This window comes from Olea europaea, unplaced genomic scaffold, assembly GCF_002742605.1.
Source record: "Olea europaea var. sylvestris unplaced genomic scaffold, O_europaea_v1 scaffold1471, whole genome shotgun sequence".
Classification (NCBI taxonomy): Eukaryota; Viridiplantae; Streptophyta; class Magnoliopsida; order Lamiales; family Oleaceae; genus Olea; species Olea europaea.
In genome coordinates, this window is record NW_019232267.1 from 279,091 (window position 1) to 303,693 (window position 24,603).

Below are 24,603 nucleotides of genomic sequence, written 5' to 3' on the forward strand. Positions count from 1 at the left end.
TCCAGGAGCACCAGCCAACTGGGTACGAAACTATTTTGAGATAGGAAATATACTCTGTATATATCCTAGCAAAGATCTCAAAGAAATAGCCCAGCTTCCAGCCAACGTCAGGAAAGTTGTAAAAAGATATACTGAAGTAGTCAAGACAACAAACATATATATCAGATTCCATTCAGCAACTATGGAATGGGATTCCGTTCTTGAATATATGCATCTATCATTCCATGTTATTAAAATGGGACTTACAAACCAATATTTTTTACCAACCAGTCAAAAGGTTGTTAAAAATGGATACCAAGATATTATAAATATGATACCATACAGAAGAGCAAAAGGGTACAAAGAAATATTTGAACATGTAATTCAAATTATTACTGAGAAAGAAAAAATATGGATTTATCCATCTGAAAATCATATAATCTATTCTAATGCAAGGATGACTATAAAGGAAGAAGATATATGTTATCTTAACCAATTATTATCCGCAATTATCTCAAACCAAGTACATGGATCAGAAGATATGGCGAAACAACTGTGCAAACTATTCTGGAACTACAGTGACCACCATTGTGAATACTGCGTAGTGGAAGATATGAGTCAAGCATCTCTTAACAGTGAAGAATTCCCTGCAGAATTCTTTAATTCAAAGATGGAAAATTGATAGTGACAAAAGTGGCCCTTTATCACTACTTTAATAAAGAAATTTATTAAAGAAAAATTGTGACTACTAAAAGACAGAAGATAGTACAAGAAATGCTTCATATTTGTGACTACTTATCTATTGGTTGTCATAAGTGAAAGACAAATTCCAAGATAAGGCAGATAATTTCTAAAAGAAAGGTCCACCTAGCAAGAAAATAATGGAGAAATCGGTGGAGATAAGATTACTGAGCTACCCAACAAAAAGAAGGAGACACCTGTCAAGAAAATATTCTCAAAATCTTCTATAAAAGGAGGCAAGAGAAGGAAGAAAACAGACCCCGAGAACACTCTGAATAATCACATCTCAAAAATACACATTTTGTAATCTGTATACACCACTTGTATTTCGAAATATTAGATAGTCAGAAGAAAGCAAAGCTTGTAATAAGGTAATCACTTATGGAGTTCTAAACTTCATAAGGTGAGTACCAAAGGTATGTAAATATAGATTTTAAGCATGTACTATTTCAGTTTATGAATATTAAAGTAAAGTTTGTTATGTTCAACAAAACTTTCGTAAAAGGATTTCGTTAAGTTTCTCATGATTCCTCGGCAGTACAGATAGAGATTTTAAAAGATTTTCAAAACGTTGATTTTGAATGGATGTTAGTCATGCCAAAGTACCCGTCTTTGATGAATGGTTTAGAAGAAAAAGGCAGTTTTCTAACAAAATCGTAGTACCTTGTGTGTGAGTTATCTTTTAAAATTTCATTCCAAGTAAGAACTTGATTTTGAAAAGAGTCTGAATAGAGGTGAAAACAGAGACTCTGAATACTGAGAGATAGCGTCTGTGGTAACACGGCTAGTTTTCTAGAGTGAGAAATGCAACTTTAATTGAAAAGCCTTTTGCGAAAGCAGTTGTGGACCCAAATGAAAAAACTTTTACTTGATTCAGAAAATTGATTAAGTACATGCAAAGCATCTATAAGAGCATACTGGAGGGAAATCTTGTTTACTTCTATTGGATTACTATAAGTTATTTACTCGCTATTACATGCTTATGCTTTCATTAATTTTAATAAACAATTCACAAGCATCCACATCCACTTCTAATGGTGATAATGATCCCAGATTATATTCAGATGAGAAGGATATTTCGCTTTTACTTAAATTAGCTGAAAAGTCTGAAAACATATTTTCTGTTGGCCAAGAAAAACTTGAAGAAATATATTGAGATATAGATTATTATTGTAAGCATGATATAAGACTTGATTCTGTAAGAACTAGTAGAAAAATAAAAAAATGTAGAAGATATTATAACTAAATATAAAGATATACAAGAAGAAGTTTCAGAAGGAATAGTTCTAGGATACATAATTAAGAAAGATCAGCCTAGAATCTTTAAAGAATTATCAAGATATAGAGAATATTTAGAGGTGTTTGAAAGATTGAAAAATACAAACATAAGTCCTGATTAATGAATCCCGAAAGGAGAAGAAATATTGAAAGATTTAGAAAAGATACAGGATACATCTTGCAAATAATAAAAATAAGGGTAAAATAGTATTTCTAATAGTAAAGGTCATTGTGGAAAATAGAACCAATATTCCGGTCATTCAGAAGACTGACCCGACATATTTACACCCTTAGCTTGCTAAAGTGTTGGTATGTTTTGGGAGGCATATGCTAGCCACGCTTATATGAAAATTGAATATGGTTGATCTTATAATATTTCATTCATAATTAGGATTTTTAAATTATTTTTAAGTTAGTATTTCTTTATTAAATAAATTTGAAATTCAATTTTGATTAGGACTTTTAATTTAAGTCATTATCAAGAATTTAGACATTTTTAGCACCATTTTCCCCCTCAAATGCACTTAAGAATAATATTTTGTTGGGGAATATACGATTAAAAAATAAGATTTTTTTAAAATTTGTATGCAGTATTATCTTATTGAAAAATATGCAGTTAAAAATAAGAGAGAAAAATGTGTTTCTAAAAATAATGGGCACAAACAGGGGTGAAGTTTAGTTGGTATCCAAATTTTAATTATTGCTTTAAATATGAGTTGTAAGCCATCTTGACAATGAGTTTTTTTTTTTATAATAAAATATTAATTGTTAAGATTTTCTCCAATTTTCAATTCAAATTAGTATTCGTTCGAATTAATGATTTCTTGATCAAATCAAATATTTTGTATTCTTAATCAACAAATATTTAACTTTACAGTATTTGTTGATTTTAAAAAACGTACCTCAAACATGGTCAACAGATTCCAAGACTTCTCACATCCAAGCGAATCGTATTCATGCACACTAGGACAAATCGTTAACCATCTTCGGTGGGAGTGGAGCCGGCCGTGTGCACTTCGATGGTCAAATCAATTTCGAAAGAAATATATGAATGTGGAAGGGCTTTTAACATCAGCCTTCAACGTAAAAAAAGGGTGTCAGTATTGGGAGTAAAATAAAGAATGTAGGAAGCAAAGTTATTGTATCAAAGTCTAAACTAGCATTACATTTCAATAGCCTTCACTGTAAGCTTTTATAGTTTAAGAGAATGAGTATGAACCGTTAGATGAGAGGTCACGTGACCTCATCCATGTAATTTTAACTTCTTGTCATGGGCGTCCATCAATCTTGAGACATAAATGCTAATGACAATTTGCTTTTCCATAAGTCATAGCCCGTGGTGGTAGACTTGACCAAATAGGTTGGTTGTGGTGGTAGAGGCAGAGAGTTGTCACATTAATCACTTCAATAGATCCGATTTCAAAAGATCTTTTGCCAGGCTCTTTCTTTAGTTTTCTTTAGTCCTTCCCTGCCTAAGAGGTTTAGCCTCAAGAGCTTATCTACAAAATAGGCTCAGCTATAGCATGGGTTTGGCCATGGCATAGGCTCGTCTATGGGGTTTGGCATAAGATTTTGCTACCTAGTTCACATACATGGGTTCTGCCCTCATGGGACTGACTGCCACGTAGGACGTATCCAGGACCTTGTTGGAAAAGGCATAACAATAGCCCCCGAAATCCAGGTATAGATATTTATATATAATACGTGGACTTGAAAGTTAGGAGAAAGAAAAAGAACATGTTATAACACACAGTCCCCAAAGTCCAGGGATGGATATTTATACAATGCCTAGACTTGAAAGTTTAGGAGAAAGAAAAAGAACATGGACTTCAAAGTTGAAGAAGTAGAAATGGTGAATGCATCAAGTTATTGCGACTTGTGCGCTTAAGATTCAGGATTGATAAGCCGCGATGAGGCTTCAAATGGAAGAGGCAATGCCTTAAAGAGAGGTGAACTTGTCGTTCTTGGGTGGAAGCTGTGATGAGGCTTCAAAGAGGCAATGCCTTGACGAGAGACGAGCCTCTTGTACTTGGGTAGAAGCCGTGATGAGGCTTCAAAAAGAAGAAGCGATACCTTCAAGAGAGGTGAACCTATTGTACTTAGGTGGAAGCCGTGATGAGGCTTTAAAGAGAGGTTTTGCACGTGTGGCATTATGATTTGACAACGATGCCAGTTCTTAAGATAGGGCAAGATTATGGCTTTGATGGTACCCACTTTTCGTGTTAAGTGAGCATTAACTGCGTGATGATGATGATTCTAGGACAACTAGAAGAATTGAGATGAATTTGGGGCGCGTGAGAAGCGCAGGTTCATCAAGGCCATCAATTTAAAACCCTTGAGGTTGTAACGTGTGATTTCCCATAGATGACGTCAATCTGTTGACATAAAAAATGTATCTTTAATGTGGCCAACAGATCTCAAAATCTTTCACGTCAAATTAAGCCGTATTCCTGCACACTAAGACAAACCGTTTGCTACACGTGGCCTTCTTCGGTGGGGATGGAGCCGATCGCGCATACTCCAATGATCAAGTCATTTTGGGAAGAAATATACAAGTGTGGAAGGACTTTTAACGTGAGCCTTCAATGAAAAAAAGGGGTCGATATTGGGAGTAAAATAAAAATGTGGAGAGCAAAGTTATAATATCAAAGTCTAAACTTGCATTATCTTTCAGTGGCCTTCACTGTGAGCTTTTATATTGTAAGAGAATGCGTAAGAACCGTTAGATAAGAGGACACGTGGCCTCATCTATGTGATTTTAACTTCCCATCATGGACGTCCATCAATCTTGAGACATAAATGCTAATGTCAATTTGTTTTCCATAAGTCATAGCCTGTGGCGATAGACTTGACCAAATATGTTGGTTGTGGCAACGGTGGTAGGGAGTTATTATATCAATCACTTCAATAGATTTGATTCAAAAAATCTTCTGCCAGGCTCTTTCTTTAGTCTCCTCCCCTGCCCGAGAGGTTTAACCTCAAGAGCTCGGTTACCACATGGCTCAACTATAGCATGGGTTCAGCCACAGCAGAGGTTCGTCCATGGGGTTTGGCCGTTAGATTTTGCCACCTAGTTCACATATGTGGGTTCTGTTGGAAAAAGCATAACAATATTCTTTGTGATTCAATGCATCCGTTACTTCCATCGGCTACATCACACACGTAGCATGGTTTGTGTACATATAGACATGTAGGGAAAGAAATTATTCTGTTTGGTACTAATTCTTCAAATTAATTTTTTGATCGTTAAAGAGAAAAGTTGATTTCACTTGTGAGTAAAGAAGTAAAAAATGACGAATGATCATGATAACGGTCAAAAAATTGATTTTTTGACCAAAAAAATCAGAACCAAACAGGGGCTAAATCTTTTTTGACCAAAAAAATCAGAACCAAACAGGAGCTAAATCTCTGAATTGACCATCCTCAGTGTGCCTTGGACTTGGAGGTCCTTCATCCTGTTCCGGGCAAGTACATTATTAACAAAAATTCATTTAATAAATTTAAAAAATTTCTTATAAAGAAAAAATATGTTCATAATTTTCATTACTTGTAGGATTATAAAATTAGACACAATATTCCACTAATCTACACCACTTTACGTTTGTCTATATTATGTTTTGGGCCCCGTTTGGTAGGGATTTTGAGAATTGATTTTTTGACCGTTAGAAGAAAAGTGGGGTCCACATGTAATAGAAGAAGTCAAAAATTACGACTTGAATAGTAAAATAACGATCAAAAAATCAATTTTTTGAGGCAAAAAATCCCTACCAGCCTTATTTTGTTTATAATAAAATTCGGCAACTTACTCTACCTCCCTCAAGTAGCGCTTCTATTCAACATGACAACATCCCACAAAATTAGAAAAATATAAACCCTAGCTAAAACCTCCTTCTCCGCGTGTGTGGAGAGAGAGAATCAATATTATGGACGAAAAGAGAGAAGATGGGCGTTCAGCGACTCAGCTGAGGCCACTGAGCTGTACTCGTAGCGTTCTCAACCGTGCCCATGGCTCTGCTAGTTTTTCTCAAGGTACAATTTTTTATGAATTTTCTCTTCTTTCTGTTTTTATTTATTCGTTCCTTTTTTGAATTGGTTAATTAATTACTTATAAATACTTCCTTGGGCAGGTTCTTTTTTCTTCTTCATTTTTTTAATATAATTATTATTTGCTTCAGTGATAATACATTTATTTATTTTTATTATTATTATTATTTTTTTGTAATGATTATCTACTTTTCAAGTTGTATTCTTTATTTGGTTTGTATTATTATGACTTTTCTAGTTCTATTGTATGAAATTCAAAAGTTTTCGCCTGAACAACAGTTATTCATTTTGGAAGTTTTAAACATGTATTTCTTGAAATGCAGACGAAAAGGAATAAGATAAATGTCTGTTGCTATTACAAAATGAAGATATGAATGAAGAAGAATAATGAGGCTATTGCAGCACGTAAATGGAGAAGAAGAAATGATTATTGTATATTCTCAAATGCTTGCAATTACAGTATATATATATATATATATTTTCTTCTACACTCTTCTTCAACCGGTATCCACAGTATATTCCTTATGCAACTTGTCGGGTCTCTCATCTTCTAGAATGTTTTGCTGTTGACATGGCTTGAGGTGGGGTTGCTGACCTGTTTTATCCAAGTGGCATTTCATTTTCTCTTCATACTTCAACATCCCCCCGCAATATGGAGAGTAGATATCTTCTGCTCCCATCTTGGCCAGATGAGAATAAAAACTAGGTGAACTTAATGCCTTGGTAAGAATATTAGCAACTTGAGCACTGGTCTTTACATGTTCAGTCACTATACTTCCTTCTTGAACTTTGTCTCGTATCAAATGACAATCAAGCTCTATGTGTTTAGTTCTTTCGTGAAAAACAGGATTTCCAGCAATATGGATTGCTGACTTACTATCACAATACAAAGGTGCTGCCTGTGGGTGGCATACTGTCAAATCTTTGAGTAAGAACAGTAACCATGTTAGCTCACAACAAGTGCTTGCCATGGCCCTATATTCAGCCTCTGCTGAGGATCTAGAAACTGTTTGCTGTTTCTTTGATTTCCAGGAGATTAAGGAAGATCCTAAGAAAACACAATAGCCTGTGATGGATCTTCGTGTGTCAGGACATGATCCCCAATCAGAGTCACTATATGCTTGAAGTTGCAGCATTGATGAGGCTGGATAGAATAGACCTTGGCCTGGACTTCTCTTAATATAACGAAGTACCTTGTGTGCTGCATTAATATGTGGAATTCTGGGTTCATCCATGTATTGGCTTAAGAGTTGGACAGCATAAGATATGTCAGGTCTGGTTACGGTTAAGTAGAGAAGTCTTCCGATTAGCCTTCTGTATATAGATGGATTTTTGAGCAATTCACTTTGGTTTTTGAATAGCTTCATATTCTGGTCCAAAGGAATTTTTGCTGGCGTGGCTCCGATTGTGCCTGAATCTCTCAATATGTCTAGGGCATACTTCCTTTGACAAAGCATGATTCCTTCTTTTATTCTTGCTATCTCAATGCCAAGGAAATACTTCAACATTCCCAGATCTTTGATTTTGAGGTTTTCATCCAGCAACAATTTCAGGGAGTTGACTGATTACATATCATTGCTGGCCACAATGATGTCATCCACATATACTAAAATGGCAGTGAATAAGTTCCCTTGAGACTTGGTGAATAGGCTATAATCTGCTTTTGACTGGACAAATCCAAGACCTATGATGAAGGTTGACAATTTTGAGTACCATTGCCGTGAGGCCTGTTTTAGGCCATATAGACTTTTACGCAATTTGCAGACCCTAGGCTGAGATGCCTTCGAATAGCCTGGTGGCAATTCCATGTACACCTCTTCATTAAGATCTCCATGTAGGAGTGCGTTATTTACGTCAAATTGGCATAGGAACCATCCTTTGATGGCTGCCACGGCCAGTAAAGTTCTGACAGTAACCATTTTTGCAACTGGGGAAAAGGTCTCGTGGAAGTCTAGTCCTTCCCGTTGTGTGTATCCTTTGGCGACTAGTCGTGCCTTATGTCTTTCAATCGACCCATCTGAATTATGTTTGATTTTGAAAACTCATTTGCACCCTATGGCTGATTTCCCATCTGGTAAATCTGTGATAATCCATGTGTTATTTTGCTCCAGTGCATCAATCTCATTTTGCATTGCCTTGCACCATTCTGGGGACTTTAATGCGTCACTGTAACTGTTTGGCTCTATGTGGGAAGTGATAGATGTGGTGAAAGCTTTGTGTGCATGTGATAATTTATGATAGGAAATAGTTGCTTCAAGTGGGAAAGGATTACCTGGAGCTGGTTGAACCTTTTGCCCTTCAAACTCTTGGAAAGGGATAGGTGAGCTGGCCTGCTGGCATACGAAATTCTGCAAGTATGGCCGAAATTTTCTGGTTCTGGTAGATCTTCTAGGTAGGTGAGGACTTGTATTTATGGATGGTGAGGTGATATTTTCAGATTCGTTTAAAGGATTTTCTGAACTTGAGTTATCTGGGAAGATTGTAAAACTAGGATTTTTTGTTGGTGATGTGATGATGTTTGATGGTAGATCATTTAGTGGCCCATTGCTTTTGTTGTAGGACTGTAGAAGTTCTAAATCTTGAGGTTCAATCACATGATAATGGTTTATGGCTGGTGTTTGGACAAAGGGCAAGTTTGATGGATCAAGTAATGCATTAGTTTTTGACTGATCTGTAGCCTTGCAAGGAAAAATGTTTTCATAGAATGTGACATATCTTGAAATAAAGATCTTGTTAGTTCCTAAATCCACCAGCTTATAACCTTTCATTCCAAATGGATACCCCAAGAAAATACATCGTTTAGCTCTTGGATCAAATTTGTGTCTATTGTGAGTGAGGGTAGTGGCAAATGCCAGGCATCCAAAAACTTTAAGGTGGGAATAGTTTGGTTTCTTGTTGAGGAGAATTTCAAAAGGTGTTTTGTGTTTTAGGAGGGGTGAGGGAGTCCTGTTTATGAGGTATACGGCAGTGAGTACACAGTCATTCCAATATTTCATGGGAATTTCACTTTGAAACCTTAGGGCCCTTGCCACATTGAGAATATGTTGGTGCTTCCTCTCCACTACAGAGTTTTGTTGTGGAGTTTCAACACACGATTTTTGATGCACAATTCCTTTTTCAAGATAGAATTCTTTCATGTTAAATTCCCCTCCATTGTCACTTCTAATTGTCTTGATTTTGGCTTCAAACTGATTTTCAATCATTTTACAGAACCTTTGCAAAGTAACACCAACATCAGATTTGCATTTCAAGGTATATATCCAAGTGCATTTACTGTAGTCTTCTATTGTTAAAAAATATTTTGAGCCATCATATGCTACTTCATTACATGGTCCCCAAAGATCACAATGAACTAAATCAAAACATTTTGCTGACTGATATTGACTAGTAGGAAAAGGGGGTTTGTGCATTTTGGCTAAAGGACAGATCATACAAGGCTTGCTGTTATTTGTGGAGATCTGATTGCTATTTAAGGATTTAAGACTGTTGAATGAAGGATGTCCTAATCTGTAGTGCCATAGATCGAACTCTTCATTGTGTGTGACAGCTGCTGTGATGGTTTTGGTGTTGCTTACAATATCAAAGAATGCTGATGGTGAAGTTTCCTTTTGTTGGAGATGGTACAGACCATGCCGTACCTTACCCATCCCAATTGTTTTTCAGGTTAAAAGGTCCTGTATAAAGCAAAAGTGAGACAGAAAAATAAGACAGCAATTCAAATTGGTTGCTAGTTTTCTAGCTGAAATCAAATTAAAAGAGAAGGATGGGACACAAAGTACATCATGCAGGATTAACTTTTCTGAAATTTGCACGGTGTATGAGTGACAGCAACACCATTCTCATTAGGGAGTGTGACTGAGTGGGAAACCTGTGCCACAATGTTAGTGAAGAAGGAAATGTCACAGATCATATGATCTGTGGCACCTGTGTCTATGATCCAAGGTGTTATAGCTCGTGTCTTGGATTTTGATGCAAACGCAGAGAGACATAGAGATATACCAGAAGCATTAGGCATTTGATCCTCAGTAGTGCAAGGAGTAATGATTGAACAAACTTGGCTTGCCAAATGAGTTGATGGTGAAACACTCTGCTTGTTGAGAAGTGCTATGAGCTGAGTGTATTGCCCTTTTGTAATGGGAGAATGAGCACTCCTGGTAACCTGATTTACAGAATGATTTGGGGGTTTAACTTTGTTGTAGGGTTTGTGTCCTTGGGGGGTATCCATGGATTTTGAAGCATTTGTCTATGCTATGACCAGGAAAGTTACAGTGGGAACACATTGGTATCTTAGGATTAGCCTTGAGGCATCTTTCCAGCGAGTGCCCTGCAATTTTACAATGAGTGCAAAAATACTTAGCATTTCGATTAGTTGAGTGCTGATTTCCATTTCGAATTCCACGAGTCATCATTGCCATGGAGTCATTGGTTGGAGAGTCCATTGAAATCTGCCTTCTCTTTTCTTCTTGTTGTATAATAGAATATACTTCATTGAGATCAGGCAAAGGTTTGATTAGAAGAATTTGAGCTTTAATATCCTTATAAGATTCGTTCAGGCCCATAAGAAATCTCATGACCCAATCCCTTTTCTGATTATCCACAACAGTGCGAAGTCCTCTACAAGTGCAATTAGGTATGGATTCATAATTCATCAAGGAGAGTTTTGTATTTCGAAAAGTAAACGCTCACAGCATCTTGGTTTTGCATTAAGTTGCTGATGGCTTGTTTTACCTCATAAATTCGTGGGGCATTTTGTTGAGCCAATCGATGTTCTAGTTCCAGGCATAGCTCTCTAGCGGTTTCTGCATAAAGAGTGCAGGATTTTACTTCCATAGACATGGTGTTTTGTAGCCAGGCTATCACAAGATCATTGCAGTGGAGCCAGTGTTCTATCAGAAAGCTACTGGGGTCTGGCTGTGTTAGGCTTCCATCAATGAACCCAAGTTTGTTTTTAATTCTGAGGGCCCTCTTCATAGATCTTGCCCATGCATAGTAGTTGGTGTTATCAAGTACATGAGTGACCAATATTGTCCCAGAGCTATCACTTCCACTTATATAGTATGGACTGTGGGGATGAGCAGGGTCATCAGGATTTGGTGTGGAGTACGTGTTCTGGTATTGTTGAGGATTTGGATTGAGGTTTTGATGTGCAGTAGATTGGGAATTTGGGTTGAGGTCTTCATGCGTGGCAGATTGGGTATCTGTGCTGTGATTTTCAGCCATTGTTATGGCTCTGATACCATATTACAAAATGAAGGTATGAATGAAGAAGAATAATGAGGCTATTGCAGCACGTAAATGGAGAAGAAGAAATGATTATTGTATATTCTCAAATGCTTGCAATTACAGTATATATATACACACATAACAGATAAAAAAACGGAATAAATGTTATACATGTTGCCTAACAGAATTTTCTTCTACACTCTTCTTCAACCGGTATCCACAGTATATTCCTTATGCAACTTGTCGGGTCTCTCATCTTCTAGAATGTTTTGCTGTTGACATGGCTTGAGGTGGGGTTGCTGACCTGTTTTATCCTAGTGGCATTTCATTTTCTCTTCATACTTCAACAGTTGCCAGCCCGATAATTGTTTTTATCACTTATTTTACTGAATTTTCGAGATGAGACTTGATATAGATTTTTGATGTTATGTCTTATCTGATGAATATTGGGAAAATGGAAAACTGTTTTATTTGTTCTTCATTAATGTTGTTTGGAATTTGGTTACTCTGCTTATTGGTGTTTTTTGTGTTTGGTTTCAGGGGAAACCAAAATTCTTGCTGCTGTTTATGGGCCAAGGGCTGGGACAAAGAAAAATGAGAATCCGGAAAAAGCTTGTATTGAAGTCATTTGGAAGCCCAAATCTGGCCAAATTGGTGAGATTATGTTCAGTGTTTGTTTTTGATCTATATAAAATTGTAAACAAAAGAATTATAAAAGCTTTCCACTACAATGGACCTCTCAAATGTGTAACAGCTTATGGTTGCATATTTGCAAGATATATATCATGCATGCCTTCATGTCCTTTCGTCGTCGTATTATTGTTTTATAGATTGAAGCCCTACAAATTGACTATTTTTCATATACTGTATTGTTAGCTTTCTCAGACAATTTCTCATTAAGTTAACCTTGCACCACTTCATCATCATGTATAGGTTGAGTTTGCTGAATATTGACTTTTGTTTGAACGCTCTAGATGCTGATGCTGTTTCCACTGATTGATGTTTTTTTGAACTTGGTAAATTTTAGGGAAAGCGGAAAAGGAGTATGAGATGATACTGAAGAGAACTTTGCAAAATATCTGCCTCTTGAATGTTCATCCGAATACCACCACATCGATTATTATCCAGGTACAACTGTTGAACAACTGACTCAGTTGGAACCTTTCTTCCAAATTTGTTGCTAACTAAATTTAACAAGAACCAGTTTGGCATTCTAAATGGGTCACTTCAGTGTTATAAAGAAATTGAATTGTCCAATATCTGTTGTCGTGTTAACATTCTTATAAATTATTTCTTCAATTCTACAAACATCATTCGCCTTTTCAATGACCATGGAAACAAACTTATTTCCAATATGAACTGATGTTGACCTCTTCATCATTGCATGCTTAAGAAATAGGTAGATCAAACATGGTTCTTAGTTAACCAAGCTATTGGAATAAGGCTTAACTTGTTACTATTGTTTGTTGTTTTTCTAGCAATCATGGAGTTTTGCACGTGGGAGGGGTAACAGAAGGTTAACTAGACAACTGCTTTATGCAAGAGTAGTAATGCAGTATTGTCTGAACCTACTGTGAATCCTAATTCGGATGGACTATCAGGGTTACTACAAAGTTATAAGATGATAGAGATAGAGAGACCATTAAAATATTTGCAAAAAAGTTAAAAGGTTTTTTGATGGCTAACTCATATTTATTTTTCTTGCTTTTGATTAAAATATTTGCAATAAAGTTAAAAGGTTTTTTGATGGCTAACTCATATTTATTTTTCTTGCTTTTGAATTTTATGACTTTTCAAATTTGCAACTATTGATCATAAAGTACTACATCATTCCACATCGGATATGTTGTGGCTTTGTGAATGTTTCTATAATATACTGTATAGACGACCTTGAAGCATATCTTTAAGCATTTTGGGCCTGTGGTTTAGGATTCAACATGCTGCGAGGGCTAGTGGTTTCACCAGACCGTGAAACATAGGATACGATAATTTACCTCTTTCACTTACTAAACAGGGTCTCTTTAGTCCAATCTTTATGCATCTTTTTGTGCTTGCATTAATATGTTGGTGTGACTCCTCAACTTTCACATTCATGCAGGTTGTTAATGACGATGGTTCAGTATCCTTCATGATTATGCAGCTTAATTTACTGAAATAACGGCATATATAGAGGAAACACTGCTTGCTTTCTTATGCTACTAATGCAGTATTTGGACTTTCCTATTTCCTTGAATCAAAACCTGATTTTAAATCTATAGCACGGGGAAATTCTAAGGTATAATTTGCGGAGCAAGCTTATTTGCCAATTAAACAAATTAAGGGCATGTTTGAGCCCCATTATTTCCTAAGAATGCATTTTGGAATAATAGATTGATGGAAAATGTTTGATTAAAAAATAAGGAAATGTTTTTGGTTTGTGTGTAATATTATTTCATTGAAGAATATGTGGTTGAAATGAAGATAGAGAAATGTATTTTGACAATAATGGGGATCAAACAAGGGATAAATGAAAAAGTAAATTTAGGATGGTAAGCCTTTTTAATGTACTTGCTGACTGTTTTTAATTAAACATATACTTTTACCAAAGAAAAGAAATGAAACGTTAAATTTGACCTTGTTATCTTTAATATTTGGAACTTTGGTTTCTTGACCTCTCTCTCTCTCTCTCTCATTGCTGTATTTTAACAGAAATTTCGAAATGACCACCCTGGTAGTTCTTATTATGAGTTCCAGTAAAGGAGTTCATTTTATGGTTTGTTCTATTTTTTGAAAGGAAAGAAAATTTAGGTTTCAGAAACATTAAGGGAGAAAAACAATTTCATGCTAACATATGATGTTTTTGGGTTTTATATTAATTTCATGAAAATTTTTTCTTTAAGCACTATACATGTTAATATTCCGTGTTCTGAAGGCCATTATCTTGTTAACTTCCTTGACTAACCTTTTGTTAAGCTTCTCCCTTGTGCTATAAATGCAGCATGTTCTGCCCTTGTAGATGCTGGATTTCCTTTGAAATATCTTGCCGGTAAACATTATATATTGTGATTCTTCCCATTAGTGTTCTGGGGAATGGTGTACTGAACATGCTTCGATATGGTTGAAATGTTCATTGAAATTTGTTGAGTACTACTAACATTTGTTGCAATTGTTTTCTGTAGTTGCCATAAGTTGTTGTCTATCAAAACATGAATACTGTATAATGGATCCCAACAAGCTAGAAGAAGAGGTATTCTAAATTCTAATTATTCTTCGTTGACTTATTCATTCTCATTCTATATTTCCCTTGTATATGAAATTTCTTTTGCCACGAGTTAGTTAAATTACTGAACGAATGTATCATCTGCATTTATATACTTTTTATAATTGCTATATAAAGTATACCGTAAGTCACTGCTATATTGATCCTGTATCCAGTATTCTGTTGGCTATTTTCAATACCCATTTTCTGTTAATAGCATAAATGTGGGAAAATACTTATAGTTTTGACTCCTTGCAGTGCTTCCATGTAAATACATATTCGATTCTCCTCCCATGTATGTATGTATGTATTGTACCTAGACATCTCTCTCACTATGTGCTTGCATAAAACATGGCAGAAAATGAAGGCACTGGTATATTTAGTTTTCCGAAACTCAATCCTGTCTGTACTTGATGAAGGATCAAAGCAAGAAGGAGAATCAATTGAAAATGGAATTATCACATCTGTTACTCATGGTGTAATGACAGGTATTTGTCATACTTCACGTATCTTTTAGTTCATTCAAAACCTTCTATTACGACAAACTAGTGGTAAAAGTATGGGAGACATTGGATTCCCTGCTAGTTCACAGTGATGACTTGGGTGTCATGGCTAAGCAGTTTAAGATTCTTGACGTCTCTCTCTAGTATTTCTTGGTGTAGAATTGTGGATGTTCTCCTTTTAACTGATAGTAATGGGCTTACATCGAGCTTACCTCGTGTTTTTACTGTTGCCATGGATGAGCTTAAAATTCATAATGAGTTTGGTTTTGTATTGGTTTTGCTTCTTTCCACAAAAGAAGCAGCCTTCTGTTTTTTTAGTTCAAAAGTGGTCTTTAGTCTTCTTTCGGCAGTAAGACCCATTTTAAGCAACATTTTTTCTACTCTATATATTTCTATAACTAAAATGACATTTCATGTATTTTCTTTCAACTTTGCTTAACTTAAAGCCTGTAGATTTCACTGTGGTTCTTTGAAGTTTTAACATCTATTCCCCTCCTACACCCTTGAGGCCGTAATCTGGAACTGTGCCCATATATCTAAAAAATTCATTCTAGATATTTTTCATTTGGTCATCATGACTTATTCAAGATGAGGTCTGTTGGTGCACGTTATGCTCTGTCCCCCACCTGTCAAATGTATATCACATTTGTATTTCAATTTTCTTTGAAATAATTACAATACCTGGGCATAAACATGTGCCTGTTTTTTATTTGCCTCCACATATCTTACAGCTTGCATACATTTGTACACAGTGAACGATTACTTTCAGTGTCTGGAACAAGGGCGCGCTGCAATTAAGCCGCTATCTAATTTTCTTAGGAAAAAGTTGCAGTCGAAGGTACAAAGTGATGTATCTATAGCCGGCTGAATTTATTGAGGGCAATGCAGAGGATATCTGCATCAGAAAGTACTTTGATTTTCATGGCATGTCTTGTATAGTGCTTTCCCGTGGTTGCTGACTCTGCTTGAAATTTGATGTGTTGTGAAATAGTTATGCATTGACTACCCTATAGCTTCTTAGATGAACGATACCCATTAAAGAGCTATTGGAATTGATACTATTAAGGGAAATACAAAGCATTTAATACTTTTGCACTCTCTGTTTCTTCAAAAAGGCACAAGTACACAACTCTTCTGGAACCTTATTTCTAACATGCAGGAACCTTATCCATTGAAGACAACGTATAGGAAAGGGTAAAGATGAGAAAGACTAACATTCCTCTGTAAAATACAATATTAGGAAAATTCGAAGAGATGAACTGAATGAGTATGGTTTGCTTGGTCGTGGTCAGCCTGTTTTCCATGTCTCATCTGATGATCCAATGTGAGACTTCATTCATCAAGATTTGCTTTGTTTTATTACATTACATCCCAACTTGATCTCGTATATAATTTTGCTTATATAACATCAACCATCAATGAACATCATTGCGTGCAGAAACTGAGGTAACAACGTTTCAGTCTGTCATTCAAGCGTTACTCAGAACCCTGCCTAAAACTCCTAAATTCCATTGCCTAATACAAGTGGTAACCATAGTCAGAACTATCAACATCAGAGTTACTACTCATCTCGAAGCTTTTTCTCATTATTGTCATTTCTTCTACGCCACTGACATTACTTCTCGGGCTTCTGTCTCTAAGCCTTCTGTCTTTTTCTTTCCTCCATTTGTTCTTTTTACGCCAATGCATTGCCAACATTATTCCAAGCCCGCAAAATACAATCATTGTGCACCCTCCTCCTATTACTACTAGTTCCACTTTTACCAATCTGTTTCCTTTTCCCTTTGGCATTGTTGACCAAATGGCTGCTATAAAAGCTGATGCCATAAACAGTGTAGAAATCCACATTACCTTGTGAGTTATTGTAAGTAATTTCATCATGGATTTCCTCTTGAAAGGGATAATGCTTACCAGAACATTCACAATGCCAACAGAAAGGAATAAAGCTACAATATTGCATACCAAGAAAACCTTAAAAGAAGTTTGCCTTCCAAGAATTGCATACGCAGTTTCTTGACAGAATCCACCGGGAGGGTTTATGCCTGCTGCAAATGTAACAGTTGCAATTAGAACTGCAACTATTGTTATGGTATGTCGAGCATTTCGTAGACTCTCATAGTGGAGATCAAGCAGCTTTTTCTGTAGGCGATTTCGCCTGTGATGACGATGATGGGGAGAATCAGATGCTTCTAAATTCTTGTTTGGCCGTGAATTCATCCTTGCAACATTTTCACCTGAACTTTTAGAAGTGGAGCTGGCATTTTGTCGAACGTCTAGCAGTTGAGTAGATAATTGATTACGTCTTTTCGCACCGGCTTCTTGTAGTGCTGGTACAATTACAAGAGCACCTGAGTTGCTTGCATCTGCCTCAACCACATCAAGAGCTGTTTTTCCCTTGCAGTTAAGAGCATTAACCTCCATCCCAAATTTAAGCAGGTATACAACCATCTATAAGCAATTAATTTACAAGGCAAGTCACGTTACAAATACTGAACTAGACAAGTTTTAAGAAATCAGTTTTCATGAAATTGATCTTGCCCTCAATAGACATGATAAAAACTTCTCAATACCGATGTGACACGATAACCTTAATTATGGTTCACTGAGTTTGAGAGAACCACAATATTCTCTTGTCACGTCAGCATTGTGAAGTTTGTATTTCAGAGAGCCATAAAAAAAGTTCTTTTATCATGTCGCCCATAATGGACAGGAGATTAGGCCTGTCAGTATTCATACCGAGCACAAGCTGTTAAACATATAAAGCAACATGTCCCCCTAACGTTAGGTTTGGCTCACGCACAATTTTCAAAAATGATGTAAAGTAACCTAGACCCTAAACACGTAACCATATTCTTTTCTTCTTCTAAGGAGTTGCATATTCTTCCCTTTCTTTATACAATATCTTCGTGTAAACCCTTGAACCCAAAACCATATTCCATAATTATAATCAAAGAGTTAAGACTTAAGAGATCTTACACCGGCGAGTTTTCCCGCGGTAGCCAAGTGCAGAACAGTATTTCCATTACTATCAGCCAAGTTGAGAAGCTTTGTTGTGTCAAGTGTTCCCATTAAGTACCTAATTACTTCGAAGTGATTGTTCTTGACAGCTAAGTGCAGAATTGTTTCCTTATTGTGTGTCAAAATTTCAGCAGATTCCATACTTGCAGAAATTATTTCATCAATTATGTTTATTCTGCCTTTAATTGCTGCACAATGAAGAGGTGTTTTGCCTTCAATATCTTGTATAGAGGAAAGATCTGAATCCAGCTTTAGAAATTCTCTTGTTATCTCTAAATGGCCTTTGCTGCATGCTAAATGCAGTGGTGTGCATCCATGAAAATCCTTTTTCCAAGCAAAGTCGGGACGTACTCTCAGTATTTCCTTCACTATTTCTGGAAAAGAGGGGGAACGGTTAAATCTTGTTCTCAATAAATTTAAGATCGGGAATATGAATTAGTCAACCCTCACCATTAAGATTTTTATGCAATTAGATGCTTAGCTACCCAACACAATTTTCCCAACAAGATGAAAACAAAATAATTACGTTTTTGTTTTGTTTTTTTCTTTTTAAACTTTTATATGAATAACATACATATAAATACCTAACCAAACATGTGGAAAACTCTTAACACAGCAAAAATAGGATCAACTAACCTAACATGTGGTGATCTTTTTATTGTAACATAAAGGTGATAGATTCATATAAATTCCTAATAAAACGTGTGGAAAATTCGGACTACAAGTTCGACAACCATTGACTTCATGGGTCAATCCACGTTGACAAATAGAAATTGATTAAAAAAATATACATAAAAATTTCTGTCGACAACCATTGACTTCATGGGTCAATGCACGTTGACAATGGAAAATTCGGACTACAAGTTCGACAACCATTTCATGCAGTCAAAAAATTGATTTTAATTGGCTTTTAATCCGTACCAAACATGCTCTAAAAATTGTGCTCGTATTAAAGATATTTTAATAAAAAAAAAAAGAAATCTAACCTGTACGCTAAAGAAATTTAAATGAATAAGTAAAAATTTAGTTTCTAAGATCATCTTCAATGATGGAGCAAATTGAGATTTAAATCTTCGAAGTGGTTGGAAATCTCTCCAATTAAGAGATGCAAATTGCATTTTTCAACATAAAATGTAAAAAATAAAAATAAAAAAATTTAATAATAATAATAAAAAAAATGTAAATTTATATGTATATTTTTTTAAACATTGACAAGAGTCAAAAAAATAGATTTAGATCTTTCCGTTGAAAGCAGACTTTGGATTCAGATCGACCGGGATGTAAATAAGGATGCAAAAATGATTTTGAAGAACCAATTTACACTCAATTTTACACCATCATTGAAGATACTCTAAAAGAGTCACATTATAATAAGAATGAGAAATAGAGCCATTATGGGCCCCACCCCAGAAATAGAAATTCAAAAATGATGACTTGATGTGATGAATAACGGTCATATTTTTCATTTTAATGAGGTAAAAATGGGGCTCAAACAGGACTATATATATATATATATAGCACAAACAGCCGAGGGAAATTCATCAGATGCTTCACTGCATCAATCTTCCCTCTCTCACACGCTGCGAAAAGTGCACTTTCTTCGTGAGAATTCACTCTGTAAATGATCGAACTATCACTTTCCAGCAATAGTTTGATGATCTCCAAATGCCCTTCTCTGCATGCTTCATGCAAAGGTGTTTCCAGCTCTATATTTTCCACTGAAACCATCTCTGGACACAGTTTTATGATCTCGGATGCCAATTCTTCGTGCCCGAATCTTGCAGCCAAGTGCAGTCCGGTGTGCTGCGATCCTTGGACTGTTTGTTTAATGATGTTTTCATCATTTTCGGTTAGGCTGTGAAGGAGCGAAACTTCACCGTTTACCAATGCCTCGTGGAGCCGACGATCCATTGCAAAAAGATTCTTGAACCACCGTCTAAAAATTTAAATCAGGAAGGTGAGGAATGAAGGAGAAATGGCTAATACGAATGATTTTCTGTGTGAAATTTATAAAGAAAGTGAAGCCATTTTTCCACCGATTTTCGAGTGAATTGGCACTTTGCAAAAAGTTTTTAAGATTCTCTCAACTTTAAAAATCACCTAAATGATCACTAAACTTTGTAAAAACTTTCTATGGATCAATGAACTTTAAAAATCACCTAAATGATCACTGAATTTTGTAAAAAGTTTTCACTAGATCAGTCAACTTTGTAAAAGATTTTCAATGACCCCTGAAAAACCTTTTGCAAAGTTCAGTGATTTTTAAAGTTCAGTGATTCCGTATAAACCTTTTGCAAAGTTTAGTGACCATTTCAGTGATTTTTAAAATTCATTAACCCCTTATAAACCTTTTGCAAAGTTTAGTGACCATTTGAACAATTCACTCCCGATATTCCGTGTGAACTTTATAAAGAAAGTGAAGCCATTTTTCCACCAACTTTAATTTTAAAATGCATATGAAGTTTTATGACAATATTTAAAGGATATATCATTCTCTAACACTTAGGGTGCGTTTGATTATTAATATTTTTTATGAAAAATGTCATTTTTCACTCAAATTTTTACTTTTGTGCTGTTTTATTGATAAAAAATTCTCCTCCTCTAGATTACATAACCATATTTTCCTTGAAAATAATGAAAATATTTTCTTTATAATGAGTATGTTTTTATTTTTCAAGCAATTCTTTCTCTCTTTCTCATCTACCCCCCCCCCCCCCCCCCCCCCCACACACAAAAAAAAAAAAAAAAAAAAAAAAACAAAAAAAAAAAAAAAAAAAAAAAAAAAACTCTACCAACCAAAAAACTGGACAAATATAATATTTTCTAAGTTGAAAATTAAATTAATCAAATAGATTTAATTGACAATTTTCATGCAAATAAATTCTAGATAATTTAATTGCTTAAAATTTATTTTCTTTCCATATAAATTTAATGCTTGTAATTAAACGCACCCTTAATTTTTAGATCAACGTCAACATGGTATTAGAGAATGTAAAAGTCCTACTATAAAGTACCGTGTCTATCAATTTAATGAAATTGGGAACATTTTTTTTTTTAAAATTTTTTTTGGAAAAAATGTGTGCCTACACATTATATGCATATTCAATACAAAATTTAAATGATTCACGTGTAAGTGACTTTCTTTAAATATTTATGTCAAATTATTCAAGAGAAGTCTATGATGTCGACAACAATTATGTAGCAACAAAACTTTTCCTCTATAAACTTCCATATAGTTGTTGACACATTCTTTGTAGCGTAACAATCGCGGTGGTTTGACCATATTCCTACCAACCATTTGAAATTTCTTAGCAATTAAAAAGTGCTGCCAATAATTCTATGTTACAATGCAAACCCATCTTTGGTTTAGAAAATTCTCTCACGTTTTAAATCAGTAGGGCCTCAGTTCTAATTTACTTTTCATTGCTAAATAAGAAAATCTCCAATAAATAACAGTATAATAATTCTAAGTCTGGCGTCAAGTCTTTATTAATATCAAAGCACACGTCTTCTCTCTCTCTCTCTCTCTCTCTCTCTCTCTCTCTCTCTCTCTCTCTCTCTCTGATTTTTCAATTAATTTTTCTTCACTCGCACACTTCTTTAACTTTTATTCTCTAGCAGGAGAAGATATATTTTACATCATTACGAATACTAATAATTGAATTATGTGCTTCCTTCAACCATGCAAACAAAATCAAATTAACAATATGCTCATAACACCTTATGTGCAGATACTTTCCATCTAAAACACACTCATCACCACTTCGACCAAGGATCCTTCTCTTATTATAAAAAATAGTCATTTTATATGTATTTGCAAGCAATATGTTGGAGAGAATGCTTGAGAAGTGATGGCCAAATACCCGGAGAGAAGAGCAAAAGGATCAGTGGCCACAAAAGGCTATGTTTCAAATCAAAGAAAACATTTCACACTTCATGCAAATGACAGATTAGGGTTTTACATTTGATATTGGGTTTGGTCGAGTTTATGAAATAATGATTTCGAATTGTATTCGCAAGTGTACGATTCGCAACAAGTAATAAAGTGGATTCTAGAGTCTGAATGTTGTCCCACAGTGATTGATTCAGTTCGATATTATTTATCAAGATCTTAACCAAAACTAAATTATCACGAGTGATTTTATAACCTAATTACTCCCTAGCCTAAGCTAATTATGCATGCAATGAACAGAATGCAAATTGATGTTTAAATGAACTAAAATGCTAATAAATGTTGAAAACACAATTTAATGTATTCAGTGATTGTATAGCGCACCAGGATCACGAATTCCCAAGTAATGTTCAATTTAACTCTAATTTTACAAATTGACAACACGATGAAATTTTGAAGAATCAATGCTCCTAAATTTATCTAATATTCTCTCTCGAGTACTGTTAAACCTGCTGTCATATACCACCAGCCTATACAAAAATATACAAGAATGCATGTGATTTTGTGAGCACTTAAAGATTCACGTAGGGTATAGCGGTACATCTCTATCTTCTATCAGACTCTATGATGATTTATACCATGTCGAACCTATTTATCTTCTCTCGAATGCAAGAAACAAGTCACCCAAACTCACACAATTACGGGCCCTTAATTGCGGAAGAAATTGAATGCATATAAACCATTCAAAATAATCAAATGTGGTTTAATGTCAAAAATATGAAAAGGAATTAAGAATCACATTATAAGGTTCATCGATCTCCTAATACATAAAAATCTAGCCTAACATGATGGGAAGAAGAAAACAAACTAAATAATAAAGAAAAGATATGACTACTAAATCTTGAATTGAATCCTTATTTCTTGATATCAATCTCCTTGTTCTTGCCTTATTCTCCTCTCTAAAAACCTTATGAATATGTTATAATGCGTGGTGTATGCTTAGGGACGGCCCTAGGGTTATAAAATACCTCCAAAGATTTGTTTCCATAAAAATTTCAGTCAAAATAGGAAACAAGAAAATTTTCGCCGTGATTGCCCAAGCAAAACCCGGGCAGTCACCCAATTCAAAGTTTTCTTCTCTGTAATTGTTTTTTGACGTTGGGCAATTGCCCACTCTAAACAACTAGGCTATCAGTCAGTTACAAAAACTTTCGAATGTTGTATTTTAGCCCTTGAAGTCGATTCTTTATTCTTTCAAGTCATTTCTCTTGCATTTTCAATTCCTTGACTTTAATTTGCATCCAATTGAACACACAACACCTTTAATCTTCATTTTGTGGTCAGAATCAATTATTGAAATGTTACAATTTAGTCCTCATACTTTGAATTTCTCCATTTTTCTTTTCTTTTATCTTGAATTTCGTCATATCCATCAATATAGTCCTACAACACAAAATTATACAGAATTAAGCCATAATCCAAATGCTTTGATCAATAATTAGTCATATTTTGTGGACCAAATAAGTGTGTCAAATGCACTTATCAAACTCCTCAAACTTGAACTATTGTTTATCCTCAAATAAGATAGTGACTTAACTCTGCATAAAACATGACTTGACAACATGTCGTGTCTCAGGATTGAAATTCAGTAATCAACATAAGAAACAGTTATTCATGTCAAGCTTATGATTGGTTTACTCCCGACGGGTGGATGCGGATGAGTGGAGGTGTCAGGTTGGTCTGCCTGGTTGGATGAACTAGTGGTTATGAGAGATTCAACGGTCCTTGCTATCTAGTGTATATTCCAATCAATTGTCTCCAGTTGACTCTCAAAACGCATCATTTGCTCATCCACTTGTCTATAAGCATAAGTGATTGTTCTTTGATCATAGTGTGTCCGGTCATCACTTAGCTGGAACCCTCACACGTGTACATTTACTCTTTGTAATTTCTTCTGCATATCCAACTGTATTCGCTGCATTTCCTCCAAAGAATTTGTCATAGTGCTAATAGATCTACCCAGCTGCACTTGAGTTATCTACATCTGAGATAGCTATCTACTGAGGATGCCTATATCAGCATTTAGGACTTGCTGGGGTTGTTGAGCTCCCTGCTCGGAACGATGTATTCTCTTTGCTCCTCTCAGCCTAGCCTCTAAATTTTCAATTGTTCTTCTGCTGATTGGGGGCATCTAGAGCAACACTCTCTTCTCTTGGCAACAGTGGTACCCCGACTGTCAGACAAGTTCTACTGATTAAGCAAGAAAACATAATACTACGCTGAGTATCTATGGACGAGGCCAGCTCTCATATGAAGGCATATATATAGGCTCCCAGGTCAAACTTACTGATGTGATTCGGAGCCACAAGCATCAAGGTTAAGTCCAACGTCAAGCCCAAAGAAAGATCCGTTGATAGTCGAGGGCGGTTCAATGACTAGAGGGAGGACGAAGCGAGTAAAAGAGGTGATGTGATTTGTCGTTCAAGAAACCATTGATGAAATGATGTTCGAGATGCAAAACGAGGTAACTTTCATGTTCGGGTCAAGAGTTGAATCAAATTGGATCAACTCAATACAAGTCGACGAAAACGGAGGCAAACTAGTCTACCATGTGACCGCATAGTAGAACGGGGCTTGCGGTCGCATAGGGTGTGGTAGGGCCAATACGGTCATAGTTCAAGTGAAAT

The 24,603-nt window shown here is 35.5% G+C and overlaps 2 protein-coding genes across 2 annotated transcripts; one reads left to right on the forward strand and one right to left on the reverse strand.

The window, feature by feature from the left end:
* The first annotated feature begins 5,815 nt into the window (after positions 1-5,815).
* On the forward strand, positions 5,816-16,097 carry LOC111376215 (exosome complex exonuclease RRP46 homolog). The gene is made up of 8 exons (XM_022999168.1): positions 5,816-6,027; positions 11,806-11,919; positions 12,293-12,393; positions 13,364-13,384; positions 14,218-14,290; positions 14,424-14,491; positions 14,862-14,991; positions 15,759-16,097. Exons 1-8 carry the CDS (start codon positions 5,922-5,924, stop codon positions 15,872-15,874), a joined length of 729 nt encoding a protein of 242 aa, XP_022854936.1. The 5' UTR covers positions 5,816-5,921; the 3' UTR covers positions 15,875-16,097.
* A 62-nt stretch (positions 16,098-16,159) lies between these two features.
* On the reverse strand, positions 16,160-19,935 carry LOC111376220 (ankyrin repeat-containing protein At5g02620-like). The gene is made up of 3 exons (XM_022999172.1): positions 19,550-19,935; positions 17,983-18,424; positions 16,160-17,454 (listed from the first exon to the last, which is right to left on the reverse strand). The coding sequence occupies exons 1-3, from the start codon at positions 19,933-19,935 to the stop codon at positions 16,522-16,524; spliced, it is 1,761 nt and encodes a 586-aa protein (XP_022854940.1). The 3' UTR covers positions 16,160-16,521.
* Between the last annotated feature and the right edge of the window lie 4,668 nt (positions 19,936-24,603).